We start from the raw sequence: 20,896 nt of genomic DNA on the forward strand, positions 1-20,896 counted from the left end.
TGTATGGCTGCAGTTTGAATTCTAGCTCACCTCCAGTATGGACCCCAGTGAGCGAGTGCTGTAGGCCGTGAATTGTATTTAATACTCGATTTATGGAAATCTGTCAGCTGTTGTGTCTGATCATTCCTCTCCAGTAGTTTTGGCATGGCCAGTTCTGTTGAGAACTCATAAAGTGATGCCTCGCTCCTCCTGGGCCAGCTCATTTGGGTCTCAGCGCTCAGCAGGTTCTTTCACGTATACTGGCTTCCAGGAGACATGGGATTGAGACACCGAGAGTGCCCAGGTATGGGAAGGGTTCTGGTAAATGCTGTGTGCATCATTATGCTGGCTTATGGGTTGATCGAGGCACATAGGTTACTGCTGAACATGAGAGCAGCACTAGAAATGCTAAGCAACTGCATTAACATTGGTACGTTTCAGTCTTCCAGCATTAGGTGGATCTTGGATCGCTGGTCTTGTCTTTAGTGCTCTGAGATGGGGACAAGAGTTGATCCTGTTCTTTGTGTTACTGGCATACGCAGAAGTCTAACCAGCTCCTTTCGTGTAAACCTGTCTAACACTGAGGAATAAGTTTCTGCCCCAGACGGTTCCCCTTTGGGTGGATTGAAGAAGTGTTTTCCCTCTGGAAACATACAGAATATGTTGGATAATTTGAACTTGAATCTAGAATTTCCCATTTGCTGACCTTTCCTTCAGGATCTACAGCGTTTTGTTCTCAGCAAACTGTTGTTGCCTGTCTTCACAGACTAGTGACTGGCGACTGAGCTACGTCAATAAGGAGTTCTCTGTCTGCCCCTCTTACCCGCCCATCGTCACCGTCCCAAAATCCATCGATGACGAAGCCCTTCGGAAAATCGCAACATTTCGTCATGGTGGTCGCTTCCCAGTCCTCAGCTATTACCATAAGAAGAACGGGATGGTAAGTGAAACTAGAGGGGTTTGCAGGTTGGATTAGGCAGAAGTGTAAAGATCTGTTCAGACTCCTTCTTCCCTGTTTGATGAAAAAGAGCCTGTGCTATAGGATTTTAATACAACTGTTAAGGTGTTAGCTTGCCATAATCTTCCACCTTATTTTGAAATCACCATTGAAATCATAGAAAAGTGTTTTTGGAAGGGACCTTCAGACCTCATCTAATCCAGCCCCCTGCGTGAGGCAGGAGCATTCCTATTGAAACCATCCTGTACAAATCCATTGTCTAACCTCTTAGCAAAATTAGACAGTCAGCCCTGACACGACCAAAAGACATAGCACCCTAACTTGCCACAGGTAAAGTTGGAGGGGGGCAAAGGAGGTCAGTGTCTTGCTGCTGTCAGAGTTGTTAAATGCTTGAGATCCATAGAAGAGGGCCACGCACCCCCACTAGGGGAAGACACAGCCCCCCAAAGTCCCTATGAATTTCACCATGGGGTAAAATTCCTTCCTGATCCCAAACATGGTGATCAGTCTGAACCTGAGCAGGGGGGCAAGACCCTCTAGTCGGGAATCTCCCAGCAGAAGCATTGGCACGCCCCAGTCAAAATCCCCAGCTTTGTCTGCAGCCAACACCCAGTGAAAAATCCCCCTATCTCCTCATTCTTCCCTCCCCCAATGTATGTAGCAGCAGGAAGGGACAAAAAATCCTTCCTGGCCTCATGTGGCAGCCAGCAAAGATCAGAAGCGTGAGAAATAGCCATAGTAGACCATAGGCATAATTACTCCTACATCATCATTGACGAATGCTTTTCCAACCTCTTCCTGAACACCTCTAGCGATGGAGATTCCCCCTGCCCTGAGCAGTCTGTGCCACTGCTTCACTGTCTTAAGTGTTATCCAGTCTAATCCTACTTCGCAGCAACTTCAAGCCATTGGTCTGCATCCTCTGCAGCAAGAGAGAAGTCATTTTCCTCCTTTATGGCAGCCCTTCAGATATTTGAAGACTGCTGTCATGTCCCTTCTTCAGCACCTTTTCCACAAGCTGAACATGCCTAGCTCCTTCATTCTCTCCTCGTGTGACTTGCCTTCCAAGCCCTTTATCACTTTTGTTATCTGCCTCTGGACCCTCTCTAACTTCTCCACGTCCTTTTTAAAATGTTGAGACCGAAACTGTGCGCATCACTCTAGATGAGGCCTGAGCATTGCTAAGCAGAGAGGCACTATCACCTCCCATGTCTACTTCTGTTAATGCAGGGGTATTAAACATGAGGTCCACAGGCTGGATCCAACCCAACGGGCTTAGACTGACCCTGTGTGCCGGATGTGGAACCAGACTTAGGTGTGGCCTGGACCCTGGGCCACGCATGTTGCATGCAGCCCAGGGGGTTGGTCAGGGTGTGTGCTATATGCAGCACTGTACTGTGTTCTGGGTGCTACATGCAGCCTGTATTCTGGACCCTCTGTCCCTTGTGTAGCACCCAGGGCTCTGGGTCCAGCCCGCACACCCCATCCAGCACAAGCCCTGGTGTGGGGCCAGAGTATGCTGCATGTGACATGAGGCTGGACTGGCCACATGTGCTGGCTCTGATGCATGGTCCCAGACTGACTCTCAAGCTGGCCCGGTGCCCCTCATCTGGATAAATTTGACATCTTTGTATTAATGTGTCCCCAAAGCACAGTTACTTTGTGCTGGTATATCACACTGCAGATTCATCTCAAGTCTGTGATCCATCAAGACTCCCAGATCCTTTTCCATCGGGCTGCCATCCACTTTGTATTTTTTATTCTTCTCAAGGTATAATGCCTTGCATTTGCCATTTAGGTAGTCATTTGTTTAAACCAGGGGAGGCTAGGTGAAGCTCTGGGTACTGGCAAAGGAAGCCTACACTGTAGGCTGGCAACTGAGAAGTGATTAATTGGATTTTGCTTGCTGGCTGCAGGCACTGCTTTATCCTTTGGACGTGGTCCATCTCGGTCACGACTGGGGCACTTGCAGAACACTGCTTCTGTTGTACCTGTTCTCTGAAGGAGCAGAGTGGTCTCTGCCACAAGCTTGTCCCAAATCCTAAATCCTCTCCCTCACGTGCACTTTTCCATGTTTAAGCTGTCAAAATCTACTGGATGTTGGCAACTGAACCATCCACTAACTGCCTGTTGTTAAGGAAAGTTTCCTGTAGGCAGTGTGTCACGTGAGCCCTCATTGAATGTTTCCCTGTATCCACTGCTGAAGCATCCTTTATGAGCACTGCTGGAGCCATGTGTTGGATCAGATGAACTGATAGCTTGGTCTGATGTAGCACTTTGCCCACATGTGAAATCCATCAGCAATCTCAAGGGTGGCAATAAGTAGCTCACACTGTTCACTTCTGTTTGGTGCATCCATGTTCTTGTCTGCTTGAAAATGGATTAGAGATTGCTGTTAATCCTTGGCATATACATGCTTGAAAAAAAAATAGAAGCGTATTAACATTCAAGGCAGAGTCCTTGAACTTCTGACTGTTATGTCTTCCATCACATTTGGCTAAACCTTGCCCAAATCTAGTGACATTGGATGCTCTCATGGGCACACACAGCTGCCTCTTTCATGTATTGCTTAGACTAGCTACATGTAATAGGTTTGTGATCTGTAAACTCCTATCTTCAATGAAGGCCTTAAGTCAACACAAGGAGGGAGCTGTGATTTATTAGTCTAATCACTGAAGAAAGTGATGCATGAGTTTATAACACACAGTGAACTAAAATGTTTTAAAGGTAGCATTGGGTATAGATTTAACCACTGATTCAGATTAAGCAGGGATTTGGAGCTAGAGGATGCAAAGATGGAGATTTGTGAATAAAGAAGAGGCGAGAGGAAGGCCTAATATGAGGATGTTTGTTATAAAGTAACCTCCAGGTTGGCTTTAGAAAAAAACTAGAAATAATTTAACCTAATGGTGAGGCAAAAGGGCAGTAGCAGGAAGGACAGGAATCAGAACTTCTAATCATAGGCAAGGGAGAAAAGCAGTATTTTCAGCTATAGTTGAAAGATGGCTAGAGCAATGGGAAGGCTTTTTCCAGATGCCGTGCTCTTTGGATCAGTATATTTGTCCCTTGTGCCTCCAGATTATGGGGTGGAATTTAAAGGCAAATGCTGGAAGAGGAGGTGGAAGCGGGAAATGCACTGGAGAGGGGACATCTGAGCTTGGCTGATCCAGATTCATGGAAACGTAGTATAAGAGCATGGTGCGTGGTGCAGTTTTGAGGCGTATCCATTTGAAGTTCAGGGGAAGTAGGTAGCTTCATTGCCATGATGTAAATTATAAAGGAAAACAGCATCCTCATTATTAGGAATATGTAGAATTAGCTGAGCAAAGCAGTAGTGGACTAGAGCGATTCTCCACTGGTGAACTAGATGGCTGTCCCCCTTCCCCACATGCAGTTCTCCCATTTCTGTCCTAGGTGATGATGCGGAGTAGCCAGCCTCTCACGGGCACGAATGGGCGCCGGTGTAAGGAAGATGAAAAACTTATTAATGCCACTCTGCGGGCAGGGAAGCGTGGGTACATCATCGATACCCGTTCACTGAACGTGGCTCAGCAGGCCAGAGCCAAAGGAGGTGGCTTTGAACAGGAAGTGCACTACCCCCAGTGGAGGCGAATTCACAAATCCATTGAGAGGTGAGTGAAATAAGACCGGTGTCAGGAAACCACACGGCTATGCTCAGGCTGCCTCGGTTCTTGGACTAGTGTTACTAGCAACGCAGATCCTTTAGTACACAAGCATGGTGTGTCTACATGTGTTGAAGCTTACCTGGCTTGCAACATCACGGATTAATCAGCTGCTGTAAGTAACACTAGCAGCCTTCAGTTCTAAATGAATTTCTGTATAAGCCCCTGTTCCTTCTTCAGCATGCCTCGTGTGTCAGGAGTGCATGAATGGTAGGTCAGGGTCTAAGAATGGCAGCTGGTGCAGGAACTACTTACAGCAGCTTCAGTACATCTCCCTGCTGCTGTGTACTCGGAGAGCTCTGCTTTCTGTGGCCACAGCCCACTCTCTCCTGCACAGTGCAGAGGGGTTGGGAATTTCCCTTGGGAATCTTCCTTCTGGCATTTTGTACTAACAAAGTCCCATTAGAGTAGCTACACTGAAGCAGTCCCCTTTGTCCCAGTGTAGAATTGACTGAATGGATCAATTTGCTGTGCATTGAAATCATGTCCTTGCAGCTCTTCTGATTAACTTAGCACGTAAAAAATCTACACTGATTCAAGCTCTGGTATATTCTCACACTCTGTGCTCCTCTCTAAGCAAAATTAAAAGTCTTTAAAGTTTATTTGCTCTAGTTGTTTGGAACATGCCTTTTCTTCACCACACCGTTTCCCACCTCTGCTCACCCCACCAGACACACAGATGCTCTTGCTAAATGTTAGGCCATGTGATATTTAAGTGTGGCGTGTCAGTAACCCTCTCTGCAAAAGTGCCTTAACATCACAGCAGGGAAGAGTGGCACGGAAATGACTTCCATTTAGCCCCAAGCATGCTGAATCCTGTGGCTTCCTAAAGCTTTCATTTTCAGGGTCTTACAGCTCTTATTTGCAAAGTATAATTAATGCATTTTAATGAGATTTATCTTCATACAAGCATTAACCCTGCTCTAACTTGAGAAGTGACTCTGTTAAAAAGCATGTGGGGTTTTGCACTTATTTCCACCATTTCCAGATCACCTCATCCATATTTTTTTTACTGCTATTACTGCAAACTCTTCTGAGAGTTTGAAAGTCAAGCTAGGTCCTTTTGTGACTTATACAGCATCAGTAAAAAAAGATGCTGCTTTTGAAGCTTGGTTAGGACCCCTGTTGATGCACATGACAGACAACAGTGTAGCTCTTCTTTAGCTGTATTGATTCTGTTGTGTTACCTGTAGTAAAAACTTGAGTCGGTCAAGTCAATGGATATTAAAGACCACGCACAGGAAGTGCTGTTTTAACAGGCGTGTTTCAGGGTGGAAAATCCCATTTTTAAGAGGACTGGATCCAGTTTAGGCATTCCTGTTCACACATCATGCCTTGACTAGGAGTTCTCTGTCACAGCAGATCTGCCATCATGTTGAGCACTTCATCGTTAGTGTTTAGTATCTGCATTTAATTGGCCATCTTGCACATTTGAGAGCAAGCAGGAGGCATGCAAGTAGTTACAATAATATTGTTTTAAAGACTGACAACCTTTGCTCTTTCCAAAGATATAACATCCTGCAGGAAAGTCTCATTAAACTTGTGGAAGCTTGTAATGACCAGTCGCACAACATGGATCGCTGGCTCAGCAAACTGGAGGCCTCCAACTGGCTGACTCACATCAAGGAGATACTGACTGCAGCTTGTCTGGCTGCTCAGTGCATTGACAGGTAAACGATGTCTCAAAGCCTGGTGATCCTCAGTCACTGGCTGCATTGCTGCTTGTTAAATGCCCTTATTCCTTTGAGGCAGCTGTAGTGATTCACTGCTGTCCTACTTGCATGTTTCTATTGGCACAAGAAACCATTTTATCATCACTCTTAAGGAGTACTTCCCCAGTAGGCCAGATCTCACTCTTACTAGTACAAGCCTGGGCAAATTATCATGACTTATATGGGTCACCTAGTCAAGATTTGGTCTGTACTTGTAGTGTTTCGTCCAGCTTCATTACTTGTTTCATCTCAGAGAAATGGTAGGGTACTACCACCGGTGTGACAGCATGCTGCTACATGGCTAGGCTTGAACCTCTGCAGACTGAGGACTTGCCTTTCTACTGAGCTTGCCTCCAGCGCCCAGTCTAAGTTGAAGTGTCTAGAACAGCAGGGCTTTTCTTGCTTCTTTTCGAATCTGTCCTGTGGCTTAGTACATCTCTGTCCATAGGAGCTAAGTACGTGGGGGCCTGAGGGCTCTTCCCACCCCTTGGAAGAGGGCTCTAAAATGCCTCAAACTTTCCACATGTCCATCATTTTAGGCCCCTCCCCCTGTGAAAATAAAAAGTAAGCACCTAGCAAGTCTGACACTGGCATAATTTTATGTCTTTGGAGGGTGGTTGCTGTCTTCTGAGTTTGTTATGGAGAAACATCATTGTAGGACTTTCAGTTTGTGAATGCGATGGAGCCATTTATGTTCTTAACAGCCACTAAAGGAGCTCTCGGGCAGATGTGCGGGAAGCCCGTTTGAGAAGCTAGTGGTTACTGTGGAATGGACAGGGGCGTTTTCATTGTATGGTCTCCACAGCAAGGGTGGTGGAAGATGTATTGTGCAGAGGTGCACTGATGCATCAGTCCCATATCGGATCAGCACTGATGTAAGAAAAATTGACACTATTGACAATCAGCTTTTTTTGGGCTGATGTGGCTGATAGATGCCCCGCGCATGTGTGCAGCCACAACGCAGCATGCACATAGCCAGGACCACAGCCTGGCAGAGTGGAAAGCAGCCGGGACCAGCTGGTAAGTCTGTTTTGAGGGAATGGGCATGGGCAGATTGAGATCCCCCGCTGTGAAGGAGAGAGTGGGGCTGGGGCAGGTGCCACACAGCCAGGGCTGGCACGGGATGAAGCTGCGAGTGGCTCATCCGGGAGGCATGGGGAGGGGGTGGCTGCCACCACTGCACACATCCTGGGAGGGAGGGCATTTGGGGCACGTGCCCCCAGTCTGCATGTGGGGTGAGTGCAGGCCGCTGCTGCAGACTAGAGCTGAGGCGGTGCCAGGCTGTTCCCAGAGCGGGGCTGGGCTGGCCTGCACTTAGGGTGGGCAGTGGTGGCGCTGGGAGGGGGGCTACAGCAAATTTTGGGGTTGCTGCAGCCCCACCTCTCGTAATTTTCCTCCTAGCACCGCCACTGCCTGCCTCGAGCACAGCCAGGCCCAGCGCCCCTGCCGGGAAGAGCCTAGTGCAGCCCCTCCCAGCCCGCTGTTGCCCCACATGCAGATCAGGGGCGCATGCCTTCCTGGGATGCGCGCAGTGGCGGGAGCTGCCTCTTCCCCACACCCCCGGGATCAGCGGCTCACGGCTCTGTCCCATGCCCTCCCTGGCCGTGCAGCGCCTGCCCCAGTCCCACTCACCACGGGGGGGCTCGATCTGCCCCCTTCCACGTCCCTTCCCTCGCCCATTGCCCCACAACAAACTTACCAGCTGGACGCCACTCTCCAAGCTGCCTGGCTGCATATCGGAATCGGATTGGTATCGGTAATATGGCTCGCTAAAAATTGGCCATTGGTATCAGCCCCCAAAATCTCTTATTGGTGCACACCTAGTATTGTGTATTGTCTTGCTGCCCTGTAGGAAGAAAGGTGCCAGATCAGATTAACGTTATTTTCACGTCATTCTGTGCACTCTGCAATTAGCCTCTCCATTTGCAGTGAAGCAGAAATGTTACTGCAGTGCAGGGGTGGGCAGAATGCAGCCTGCAGGCTGGATGCGGCCCGACAGGTCTTTCTATCCAGCCCGTGGTGTCTCTAGAAAACTTAGAAAATTAATATGTATCTGCCCCTGGCTGCCTGTCATGCAGCCCTCGATGGCTTGCCAAAACTCTGTAAGCGGCCCTCTGCCCGAAATAATTGCTTGCCCTTGCTGCAGTGGCTTTTGGGTTGAAACTATTAAATGCCATTTTTTTTTTTCTGTTTGCTTTACATCAGGGTTCATTTGATCCTAGATGTAATCACTTCCTTTCGGGTGTGCTGTGCTAGGTACAGCCAGAAGCATAACTATGTACGCAGGTTACATTTTTATGCTCTCTGCTTTAAAACAAGGAGTAGCAGTAGCTGCAAAGTCACTGGCACTCACTTGATGGATCATTTTTATTTCCAGATGATTTGTAACTCAGTTTGGGCCTCTGCATTGGAACAACTACAGCCTGTGATTACCTGTTTCCCCAGCTAAAAGAAGTTTGGGACAAATAAGTGTTTTCATCCAGACATGCAGGGGAGGAGAACGCATTGTTAAAGTGACTTCCCAGAACATTGAATAGGAGACTTGAGGCTGTTGAAGGGCACTTACCAGAACCGAAATATAGAACAGAGTTGGGGAAAGGGAATCGGCTGTCCTGAAAAGTGCATTTGGAGGTTGGGGGAGGAGCAGTACATGGAATCTGAGCCATGGGCCAAGAATTACTCCGCTGGTTTCAGTGTCCTTCCCTCAGCACTTCATGTCATTCTTTTGATCCATCTTTGCTGAAAACGGTATTATGAATCGTGCTCTGTTCTTGGTCAAAGCTAAGCGATTTGGCCAGAAGAATGTTTTTATGCCTTCATAAACTGAGCCAGCTCTAACTGGCTGTCCCTGTCTGATGCACAGTTCCTCTTTGGGGCATCTGGATATCCAGTACAGTCTGGAGTGGGAGCCCTGTTGTGTTGAGTGTCTGTAGACCAGGTGCATTCAGTGTGTGCAGTGTCTGTAGAGCCCCCACAGACCTGATTCTCGTTTGACCCTCGTCGGGGGAAGGTTCAGAGTGCCAGTTCATCCCAGTAAAATCCTTGATGGCCTGGCTGAGCTGCTTGACTTCCTGTTTTGTTTTCTGTTGGACTGGAGATAAGTACTTAGTGGTATAAATCCAGCGAAGTGGGTCCTGAATTGATGGGTTATCTTCTGTGTGCCTGACAAATTCTGGATTTCCTGAGCATGTGGGTAGAACACTTAATATGGTGGGATGATTTGGGGCTGGAAAAGGTATAATATATCAAATATAAAAACATAATGTATTTATTTATTCTCGTGCAATACTACTTTTTTTTTCCACCCCCGTGCCTGGGGAGAAATATGAGCGAGAAAGCAGCCATGGGCCGAGGGCTGGAAAGCTACCCACTGTTGTTTCTGCATGCAGCAGTAGGGCTGGTGATGTGCTTTGAGGCTCCACTGTCTGTATTTGGCATCTGTAAAGTTTTTGCCCTGTTGCATTTCCTCCCAGGGAAGGAGCATCTGTGTTGGTTCATGGGACTGAAGGAACCGATTCAACGCTGCAGGTAACTTCACTGGCTCAGATCATTTTGGATCCCAGGTGCAGGACCATCCATGGGTTTCAGTCTCTCGTTGAGCGGGAGTGGCTTCAGGTAAGAGATGCAGTCTAAGCGACACTGGGGAAAGTGTGTGTGTGTGTGTGTGTGTGTGTGTGTGTGTGTGTGTGTGTGTGTGAAACAAAAAGGCATGGCAGTGGGGCTGGGAGCTAAGAAGAAACACCTGGATGTGTACTGTGGTAGATTTTAAAGGGCCACAAATGTGTGAGTCTCACTGTCCCAGGTGCTGTGCAACCAAGAGCAACACCGTTATTAACACTGTCTTGCTCCTTAGGGCACTGGCTGTAGCAGCCTGCCAGTTCAGCTGGCCTTTCCCACCTGCTTTGCATGTGATTTTTTTTTTTTTTTTTTTTCCTTCTCAGTACCATCAACACACGACTTCCCCTTCTGCTATGTTGAGGACATTGCTCTAGTCAGAAATGTGATGACATGTTCTGCTGTGCATAGTTTATTGCAGCCTGTTTTTTCAACCTGGCATTTCTTTTTTGTGCAAACAGCAGTTTTGTCCTCAGCCAAATTCCCTGCAGCATGTATTCTGTAGTCTCATAGTATGGGACGCTACTTACGTGACTCCTATGCTGCTGAAAAGTATGTCAGATTTGGGCTACCAGGAGCTTGAAGCCGGATTGCTACTGTAACACTGAGTGGAGTGTGGCATGGTCTTGGGGACAGAACGTGTTGTGCAGAAATATCTTGGTTCTGCATCTCGACACTATTGCTTTTCTGACAGGATGTTCTTCCCATCCTTGCTCACAGGCAGGTCACCCATTCCAGCAGCGCTGTGCGCAGTCAGCCTACTCCAACAGCAAGCAGAAATGGGAGGCCCCTGTATTCCTGCTCTTCTTGGACTGTGTGTGGCAGATCCTCCGGCAGTTCCCTTGCTCTTTCGAGTTCAGCGAACACTTCCTCATCATGCTCTTCGAACACGCCTATGCCTCACAGTTTGGGACGTTCCTGGGCAACAATGAAAATGAAAGGTTAGTTGGGATGGTTATTTGACACTCCTCAGTCTCAGGCCACATCCATCCTAGGGAAATGTTCCAGCAGCCTGAAGGAGGGATGGGCTTGCCCTTGTCTCTTCTTAATGCTGTGGAGCCTTTTGAAATCATCTAGGATATTTCAGTCATTTTCACTTAAGACAGGTTTCTTCATTTTATTTTAAGTGTGTATCTGAGCTCAATTGCTGCAGGATCTAAACTCCCAGCAAAAGTAATGCGTTTAGCCTTCCAGCACCTCTTGTGAAGTAGGGAAGTGCTCTCGTCCTCACTTTCCAGTGGGAAACAGAAGCACAGAGAGACAAAGTGAGGAAGTCTGTGGCAGCGCTGCCTTCAGTTCCCTGCTGTATCGCATCATAGGCTGGTACTGAACTAGATCATCCTTTCCTGCCTGTATCCCTCCCCGAATCATCATGGAACATCTCCATCAGTAGCTTTAACATATAGCTTCTTGCAGGGGAACCATTCCAAAACCTTTTACACAAGTAAATAACAACAGAGGCCACATAAGAAAAGAGGCATAGGGAAAAGTTTTTTTTGTGTTCATGTGAAAGATGAGGTGAAGGCTGCTGTGCAGGACAGAAGCTGCAAAGGAGGCTTGCGCTGAAATGGTTGAGACTGTCCTCTCTGGGTTTGATCCAGGCCTTTAAGGTAATCTAGTTGTTTTAGCTGGCTGGAGATTAGGGCCTAGGGCAGGGGTGAGCAGGTATTTGGGCCTGGGGGCACATAGGGAGTTTTGATGAGTTGTTGCAGGCCAGGTCAGTACATTTTCCCCCTCTTCCCTCCCTTTCTCCTGCAACAACTCATCAGAACTCCCTATGTGGGATGGGGCTGTGGGTGCGTGTTGAGCAATGTTTCCGAAACATCCGGAGCAGGATGGGTAGGAAAGGCTGGGACCACAGGGCAGTGTGTGGGGGTGTGGGCACGTGGGGTGGGGGTGGGAGCTGCCTGGGCACTAGGTCCTGGGAGTGAGGGGAAGAAGGGGGCAGGGGTTCAGCAGAATTCACCTGGGCAGTGTGATCTGTAGATGCCCCCACAGCACTCCACATGGGGCCGAGCCCTGCCTGAGGCAGCCCGTGCCCACTAGCCTGGCTCCAGCCAGCGCGCACAGCTTACTGGTGTGGCTGCTCCCAGTGTGGCTGCAGCCACCCTAGTGCTGCTCAGTTCCCCTTGCCTCGAGCAGCAGCTTCTGCTGTGCTGCTCTGGGCTGGGAGGAAACTTCAGCCGGGCAGCACCTGCTCCAGCATGTGAGGCCCTGGCTTCAGCTTCCAGCTGCCCTCCATCCACTCCCCCAGCCCAGCACAGGCAGCCAAGTGGGTTAGAAGGCAGCCAGGAGCTTCAGCTGGGCAGCTTCTGCCCCAGCACATGGAACTGCCCAGCTGAAGCTTCCTCCTGACCTGGAGCAGCAAAGCAGGAGGAGCAGCTGCTGGAGGCAAGGGGAGCCAAGCAGGACCTGGGTGACTGCAGTCTCACCGGAACAAGCCCTGCCAGAAGCTGTGCGTGCTGGCTGGGGATGGTGGGCAGGAGCGCAGCACTGATTGCCTCGGATGGGGTTTGGCCCCATGCAAAGCGCTGCAGGGGCAGCTGCAGACCAAACCGAATCAATTGTCTGGTGTCCCCTGCGGCCCAGATCCAATCAGTTAGTAAGCCAGCTCTGGCTCACGGGCTGTATTTTCCCACCCCTGGCTGAAGCCAGTGGCTGGCGGGGAGCAGAAGAAACAGCACATTTTAAGTGAAGGAAAGATGCAGAGGATTTTAATCTGTGTGTATCTACCTGCCTCTCTCCATGAGTCTGCTGCTGAGAAATGAGTCTGCCCCAGGTCGAGTGGGTGGGCAGAGTAGATGACTGAATAGGCTTCTGAATGCCTGCTTTGATGCGGGTCTTGGGCACTCTGCCCTGGGATGCTGGGGGAAGAAGTTGGGACCCTGCAAAGCCACCCTCTACAGTTGCCAAGCCTGGATGCATGCAGTGCAGCAGTGAGTGGAGGAGGTTTGGAAATCTTTATTGGATTTTACTGGAAATCTTTGCTTGCCTTGAAGAGGGTTTGCAGTGTGTTTTGCAGGGTTTCTAGGCTAGTGTTCTGGAAAACAGAATCCAAGTTAGAGCAAAATAAAGCACATCCTGAACTGGGCTAAAACGCCTGATGAAAAGAGCACTGTAATCCTCCCTAGAACCATCGCCCGTCGGATGGCGTCCACATTCATGCTTATGTATTAGCATAGGAAACGCTTGAAGTCCAGTTAAAATGGGTTTCAGCTTTCTGGACTGTCTAAAGCAGTTGTGTGGATTGTAACCCTGCACAAAGGGCATGGTTCACTTCACTGGTAGCTATTTAGCCATGGCAAGCCAAGCAAGAGGTGCCGAGGTGTGAGATAAGGACGGCCGCCTTGTATGTCTCTCCAAAGTGGCTGTGACCCGAGACAGGGTCAGACTCTGTTTCTGTTGTTTGATCCAGTGCCTGTTTAATGAGAGCAAACTCTGAAAGCTCTTACTTGTGGAGCTGCCTTAGTTGGACAGTGTGTGATTTGCTTTCCATCACAAGAGAAAATCTGTAAAACAGGGGTGTCAAAGATGTGTCCTGTAGGCCAGATCTAGTCCTTGGAGCCTTGTTATCTAGCGCCTGGTGCCGTTTGTGGGTCTTGGAGTTGACCCACAGGCAGCATGTGTCAGGGGGTGGGCAGGAAAACACCCACGTGGTACCTGCTGCAGCTCATGTCCTGGAGCAGTAGAACTGCCACTGTGCAGCACAGCCCTGGAGCAGCCAAAGCAGGACCCCTCCACATGTGGCATCCGCTCCAGCCACTCCAGGATGCACGCTGGATGCAGCATGCAGGGCCAGTCTGTGGATTTGATCCAGCCTGTGGATCAGCCCTGTACCACTCATCCAACCTTCAGAGCCAGATGAGTTTGACATCCCTGCTATGTAACATGTCTCTTATTCACTAATGGTAATAATGGCACTTCCATTTCCCCTAGGAATTGTACTATGATCCTGTGCCTAGATTCCTTCCCACCACGTATATCTCTTTTGGTAGTAAAATGCAAATCCAGTCCCTTTCAAAAATCAAAACTGGCTGCTAGGCGAGTTCAGGGAGGTGTACTTTTCAGAAGTGGAAGGTGACCACTCTCCCCCTCTGCCTGTGTAAGACCTCTGTCATCTGCTGTTTGTAATGGTAGGAAATTATCTGTGAAGAATGGACCACATTGGTCTACAAGTATGATGTGGCAACGCCATGTCTGTCACGGACAGTCGGTCAGAGTCCCCTCAGTTCTCAGCGTGAGTGGCTTGTGAAAGTCGTGGGTTAACAGATGTGATGTTGCAGCACTATGAATAGGAAAGGTAACCAACCGGATGGTTTTGCCTATGCCAGGTGTAAGCTGAAGCTGCCGCAGAAAACCATGTCTCTGTGGTCCTGGGTGAATCGGCCTCCAGAACTGAGCCGATTTAAGAATCCTCTCTTTGAGGCCAACAGTCTCGTCATCTGGCCTTCTGTCGCACCGCAGAGCCTGCAGCTCTGGGAAGGTAAGCCGGGATTACGTTCATCTGTAGTGGGTAGTTTCAAGTTACAAACAAAACCTCCCAATTTGTTCTTTCCTAATGCCTTTTCTCTGTGCCCACAATTTCACCTCTAAGCACACATCCTGGCTTTACTGAAGAGCTAAATTACTGTAGCTTCACTTTTCATCCTTTCTGGGATGGTGCATGGGCATTGGTCTGTCTGATTTGTCTGCATGGAAAGAAGTGTTCGTTTAGATCTCTGATCGTTCACTTCATTTTACAAAGGAGAAAGTGGTGCCTGTGGGCAAAAATAACTCAAGCTATACCTGCCCTATGATGGGCTCTACATTAGGTGTTACTATGGAGGAAAGAGATCTAAGTGTCACTGGACAGTTCACTAAAAATATCAGCTCAATGCTCAGTCGCCATTAAAAAGGCAAACAACGTTAGGAATTATTAAAAGGAAATTGTAAACAAAACTGAAAGTATCATTATTCCCCTATTATAAATCCGTGGTGCATCCACACCTTGCATAGTGTGCCCAGTTGTAGTCCCCACACCTCCAAAAGCATATAGAAGAACTAGAGAAGGTCCAGAGAAGGGCAACAAGGATGACTAGTGGTTTGGAGGGGCTTCCATAGGAGGAGAGACTAAAATGGCAAGGCCTGTTCGCTTTAGAGAAGAGACGCTTAAGGGGGAACATGAGGGTTTACAAAATACCAAGGGGTGAAGAGAAAGTAAAGAGGTATTTATGTACCGTCTCTCACAATACTAGAACTACGAGTTGCAATGAAACTGGTAGGGAGTGTGTTTAAAATTAACAAAAGGAATTTATTTTTCACACGGCGTGTAATTGAAGTTTCTGAACTCATTGCCACCAGACGCTGTGGAAGCTGACAGTGTACGCAGATTAAAAAAGGGATTGGACAAATTATTGGAGGAAAGGGGCATCAGTAGCTATTGAGCCTGGGGGAATTATGGGGGACAACCCCTGAATCAGCCTAGTCCCTAAATGCTGGAGGCTGCAAGTGGGCGAGGAACAGGGAAGAACCCTGGGTCATACCCAGTTCACCTTCCCTTTCAGCATCCACCCTCTGCCACTGTGTGATACAGGAGACTGGGCAAGATGGACCTATGGTCTGACCTAGTGCATGGCAGTTCTTTTATGTTCTTCCATCCTGTAGCTTAATGTCATCCTTTTCTGTGGTAGAAACTGAGCATTGCTCTGTCTGATCGATCCAAATGGAAAGGAAGGTCTTAGCTTGGATCTCTCTGCTCACTCACCCTTTTTGAAAAAGGTGAAAGAGTTGGTCCGTTGTCTGGTTCTACACTCAAAACATTGCTTACAGCAGTGGTTCTCAACCTTTTACCTACTGGGACCCATTTGCAAAGGTTCACGGCCTGTCCCGACCCACACCTTCCGGGCCTGCTGGTCCCTGACCCACAGTCCCCTCCTCCCACCCACGCTGGTGTCCTTCACTCTTGACCCCGCAGCCCCCTGCCTCCCCCTCCCTCCCCCCCCCCCAACCCTGCTGGAGGGACCCAGAGCTGCCCCTGTCCTGCTCGGGCTGGAGCATGGTGGCTCCGGCTCCTGCAGGCAGCAGTGGAGCGAGTCCAGCCCTGGCATGGGCTGGAGAGAGGAGGAGGGAGGCATGTAGCAGCCCCAACCCTGGGCTGGGGCTCCTGCACTGTGCCCAGCAGCCTGGTCACAGCCCCTTCCACCCCCTGAACATCATCTCCCAGCTGCCGCACCCCTGCAAGCACCCGACCTGGCCTTGCAGCTCTCCCCCGCCTCTCTGCCCTGCCGCAGTCTTGGAGCTTTCCCGGGATCAGCATCTCTCAACCGATGGCTTGCGACCCTCTGAAATCTGTGTAACTATTAAGTAGTAGTTTACTCCAGGTAATGCGAGTCCATTCTGACTTCCCCGTCTCTTTGGGGCCGTAGGTGTCTTTCTCCGTTGGAACAGGTCCTCCAAGTTTCTGGATGAAGCCTACGAAGAAATGATCAACATCATTGAGTACAACAGGGAACTTCAGGCCAAAGTCAACGCCCTGAGGCGGCAGTTAGCAGAACTGGAAACGGATGACGGGATGCAGGAGAGCCCTTGATCTCGCAAGGCTTTGGACGGCAGGTCTTTATTTTCACCTCCCCCTAACACTAAAGACTAAACACGGAATGTGCATGCAGAACCTCCAGTGCAATGACCTTCAACCCTCCAGTGCTGAAACCCTCCCGTCACACCGTATACAGCCTGCCACGTGGGCGGTGGGCTTTGTGTCGTGTTGTTTACAGAAGATGTACACGGTTCAGCATGGCATCCGCTCCTGGCAGCTTTTCTGCCTCTAATAAATTGTGTACAGTTTCAGCATAAGCTGCAGCTCTTACCTCCCTTACACCTTTTGTGCAGGTGACCCATGTGGGCTGAGAGATGGTTATTTCAGGTTTAATTTGGGGACCCTTTTTTTTTTTTTGGTTTTGTTAGACCCAAAACACTCCGTTGGCCAGAATATTGGCTCCTTTCCCACTCTGAAAATGAGGTGTTTTGTCTAAAAACACCTTTTTCCATAGCAGGTGTGCTCACTCAGCAGTGCTCACTTAATTTAGCTTTGATGCAAGGGTGCCATGTGTTCCGTGTTCCTGCTATCCGGAAAGAAAGCGAGGAACAGGAAACGGTATAAGCTGCCTATTGCCTTTGCCAATTATATGTACGCAGCATTTGCATTAGGAGTTGACACGGAGAAGGGGGTTGCTTGAATATAGAGCCAGGGCTAGAAGTTTGTATGCAGTACAGTAAGCATTTTTCCTGCCAATCTCTCTGCCTGGACTTCTAGTTGGATGGCCTGTCTGGACAACTGTCTATGAAGGTATAACTATTTCATCTCCCACCTGGAAGACCAAAAGGTCGGCTTTATTTGTTGATTGTAGTGGTACCCCAAAGCTGCACTGCCGTTCTTGGATGTTTGGATTGCACTGACCTTAAAGGTTTGAACTGATTCATTGTGTTGCCAAGGTACAAAACCATTGTGGTAACTAACTTTTAAAGAGCACCTCAGCAAAACAGCTTGGTTTCCTCTCTCGTGCTCCCGCTTATGCCTTTTGCATACTTTGGCAAACAAGACAAGAAGCAGAACTTGGAGTTGAAGGTAATCTAGCACGTATTAGAAACCTGTTAGTGATTTAAACATTTTTCAAACTATAACGATGTTAATGGTTGTGTATCTTTTATGGCTGCTAAAAGGGCTTGTAGGCTTTGCAGGTATCAGCTTTTCCTACATTAATGCTTCTTTTTTGGATTCCTGCAGCTCCCCGTGCTTTTCCTCCACATTTTTCCTTTTCCAAAACCATCCATGACCAAACATTTAATGTTAGATTTATCTAGACAGTTGTTCTGCTGGGTTCAATTGGGTAGTTTTTAAAATGGCTGAGGCAAAGGTGTAGGAGACTTCAGTGAAATAAAATAGGAAGGAAGCTCCTCAACGTTGGTTTCTCTTCCTTTTTGAATTCATTGCAAACAGAATTAAGACAGCAGAGGTCACCTGAAAATCCTGTTCTGACATTTTCAACTGTGTTGAACTCGCTGAGCCACAATATTTGATTTTTCTCTTGGAATGAAGCTGCCTTTAACTAAAAAGTCACTTTCACGATATTAACACTAACTTTAAATGTAGCCTGATGCAAAAATACAAACCCTTTCAAGTAGTAAATATGTTCTTAAAATTGTGCCCAATATTCAAGAAATATTGTTTAGAGTTATTTGACAGTGCCTCCTTAATTATTACCTTTATAGCTTTTAAAAATTAGCTCCTTTTCTCTCTGGAATATTTTTGTTTTGGACTGATCTAAATTTAGTCCCAACTGTTCCTATTGCAAAATTTAACTTGGCCATTTAGGGCAATTGGTGTTTTTTGTTTTTTTGTGTTGTTTTTAATCTGTGCTTGTCTTTATCTTTCAGGCTGCCTGTTTTTAATTGAATTGGGTAGTTTCTGTTTTTTGGAAGGGGTAGAATTTGGGCATAGTCTGTAGTATCTATCACTACTTAATTTGAGGGGGAGGAAATGCCTTTGATTCTCAAACTTGGGGCATGCAAGAACAAGGTCTTCCAGAATGACTAGTCATCCTGGGCACCCAGCTTGACATGTGCAAATGGCCTGATGGTTTGTGAGTGCTGAACATTGCCCTCCAAGTTGAGCCTGCCCCCCCCCCCCCCGCACGCCCCAAACCACTAGTTATTCTGCATTCACGGGGGCATTGTCCACATCTGCCCAGCTGCAGGTCTTGGGTCTTATAAACCAGTGTTTCAGAACTCTGTTACTATGGATATGAGTGAAATGTGTAATTACCAGCCAGATTGGAATGATTCAGAGGCAAATTATTTTTTTTTCTCCCTGGACCAGACATAAAACACACTTTTAAAGACTGCGTAATTTCCTAATGTAATAATTATACACTGAGCTAAATAATACGCAGCAGCACAGCAATTTTTTTCTCTAATTGCCTGGCTGTTCCTCCTTCTCATGCAAACTACGTGCATCTGAAAAAAAAATTGGGTAACCAGCTGTGACAGCTAGCAAAAGACACATTTTCACGCTGCACTTGCATTTCACCCCAAACCTGTTTGCTGCTGAACTGATTCAACCCTCGGGTGCCACTGGGTGTCTGCCTTAACTTAGCATGTGTTTGCCACCAAAGTCTTAAAGTTATTAAAGCACTAAAGCGGTTTCAATCTCTGCTTTTTATTGTTCCCATTAATTCATCCTTTGTTCGCAGCAACACAAAAGTCAAGAGAAGGAGGAACTTCTTGCCATTGAAATAGCCAACTTCCCAATTCCTTTGCCATGCTGGATCAGAACCAATGTGTTCAGCGCTTTTTTCAACCTTCATCCATAAGAGGAGATTGTTCTTTGGGTTGTCATGGTGGCTTGCATACATATCTCCTCTAGTAGCCTTCTCTTCATGGCCAGTCTCTAGGCTTCGGGGTGTGGTGGCCATGGATAAACCAGAATGGGATCCTTCAATTCTTCCCCAACCCTTCTCTTTACCTTTTTTTTCATCGTATCAAGTCCCATATTTAAATACTTATGACCAGCACTCTTCCCCTGCTCGAGTCAAGCAGGCTAAACCCAGTTACCTGCACAGGTGTTGCCCCATGAAAGAGCTGAAGTGCTGTCTGGTGCAAGGAGTAGTTCCCTCCCCTCCATGTTCTACCTGAGCTGTAAGCCTTGCATGTTCTCATGCCCAAGCATTAGTTTTCAGCCCAGCGCTGCCCTGTGCTGTCACTGAGACAGGTGTTTCAATGCTCCTTTTGTGCATAGATCTGCTTTATCTGTGTAATAACAAGCTGCACACGGAGCCCTTGGACCTCAGCAAGGTAGAGCATCTGGTGTGGGCGCACGTGTCCATTTACCAAAACCAGAATGAACTTGCACAGTTGAGTCAAGGGAAAGGGAAATGTGTACCTTCGATATTCTGATTGTATGGATCTCACTTTTGAATGTGGCGATTTAAGTGCACTATTGTCCATGTTGCATACAATATAACTCTTAAATTGCACTGTATAGCATATCGGCGCCTAACGTATGCTTTGCTAAAGCCTTGGAAAGTGCTATCGTGTACAGGTTCCTGTACAGTGGAAAATGTCTATTGGCAATTCTGTCTTTTTTTTTTTCCTGTTACTGTGACCTTGAATAGCACTGTTTGTAATGTACTGTACTCGCTGTATCCGTTATGTGGCAAGTGCATCTCTATCCAAATACCTGGAATTGCTCATTGGAGTTGGCTGCTGCCTCAAACTCGATTTGAACTGAGTTGAGGAAAGGTGGTAGGAGTTGTACGCTATTGTTCAGTGTTTCCTCTTTGTGTACAGAGTCCCAGCCATCACTACGCAGAACATACCGCACACAACCTGATGTATCTGAGTAAACTCGACCAGTTGAAAGTCTGTTCAGCAGGTTGGAAAACAGACATGGAAGGGCTGTACATTTTGCTTCTAGACTTGTTGAACAGTGCAGATCGTCTGGATTAAAAGCGTTGCGACTTTAAAAGAAATCTGCCATTGTGGTCTTTCTTGTTGGCTTTGCCATTATAAGTCTTACTTTCACTGATGTGTGTGCATGACTTGGCCCTTAATCACGCTAGTCCAAAACTTGATCTGTAATATTTCAGCCTGCGAGTGTGTTGCTCTACAGAGTGCGAGTGTGACTGCGTACGGGCGCTTGGTATAATAGGGTCAGGGCAGTTCCACGCTGCCTGAAGGATACGAAGCTTTTGGGTACTTGCACACTTCACAACACCCCATTCAAAGCCTTGACTTCCTAACAAGGATTCGTTGCTGGGTGTTGCAGTTGTAGGCTACAGAACGGATGAAGAGTCATTCGACCAACTCATAGCTGAATGCACCTGGCTGAGCCGAGGAGAAAGATAAGCTAAGGTAGGATCTGGAAGCAACTTTCTCCAGGAGCTCTCACAAAATGGCTGGGGAAGTATGCCTTT

The 20,896-nt window shown here is 47.8% G+C and overlaps 1 protein-coding gene across 2 annotated transcripts in view; it reads left to right on the top strand.

Moving 5' to 3' along the window:
• The window catches only part of MTMR9 (myotubularin related protein 9), a 38,114-nt gene extending 17,662 nt beyond the window's left edge, over nt 1-20,452 (top strand). For both annotated transcript variants that reach the window (XM_006266746.4, XM_014610231.3), the window contains exons 4-10: nt 746-919; nt 4,352-4,569; nt 6,129-6,290; nt 9,806-9,947; nt 10,668-10,888; nt 14,279-14,430; nt 16,352-20,452. In XM_006266746.4, the coding sequence (XP_006266808.3) occupies nt 746-919; nt 4,352-4,569; nt 6,129-6,290; nt 9,806-9,947; nt 10,668-10,888; nt 14,279-14,430; nt 16,352-16,515 (1,233 nt within the window). In that variant the 3' untranslated portion in view covers nt 16,516-20,452. The remainder of the gene's footprint in view (nt 1-745; nt 920-4,351; nt 4,570-6,128; nt 6,291-9,805; nt 9,948-10,667; nt 10,889-14,278; nt 14,431-16,351) is intronic.
• Nucleotides 20,453-20,896: the final 444 nt, after the last annotated feature.

Source organism: Alligator mississippiensis, chromosome 1, assembly GCF_030867095.1.
Source record: "Alligator mississippiensis isolate rAllMis1 chromosome 1, rAllMis1, whole genome shotgun sequence".
In the NCBI taxonomy this organism is placed as follows: domain Eukaryota; kingdom Metazoa; phylum Chordata; order Crocodylia; family Alligatoridae; genus Alligator; species Alligator mississippiensis.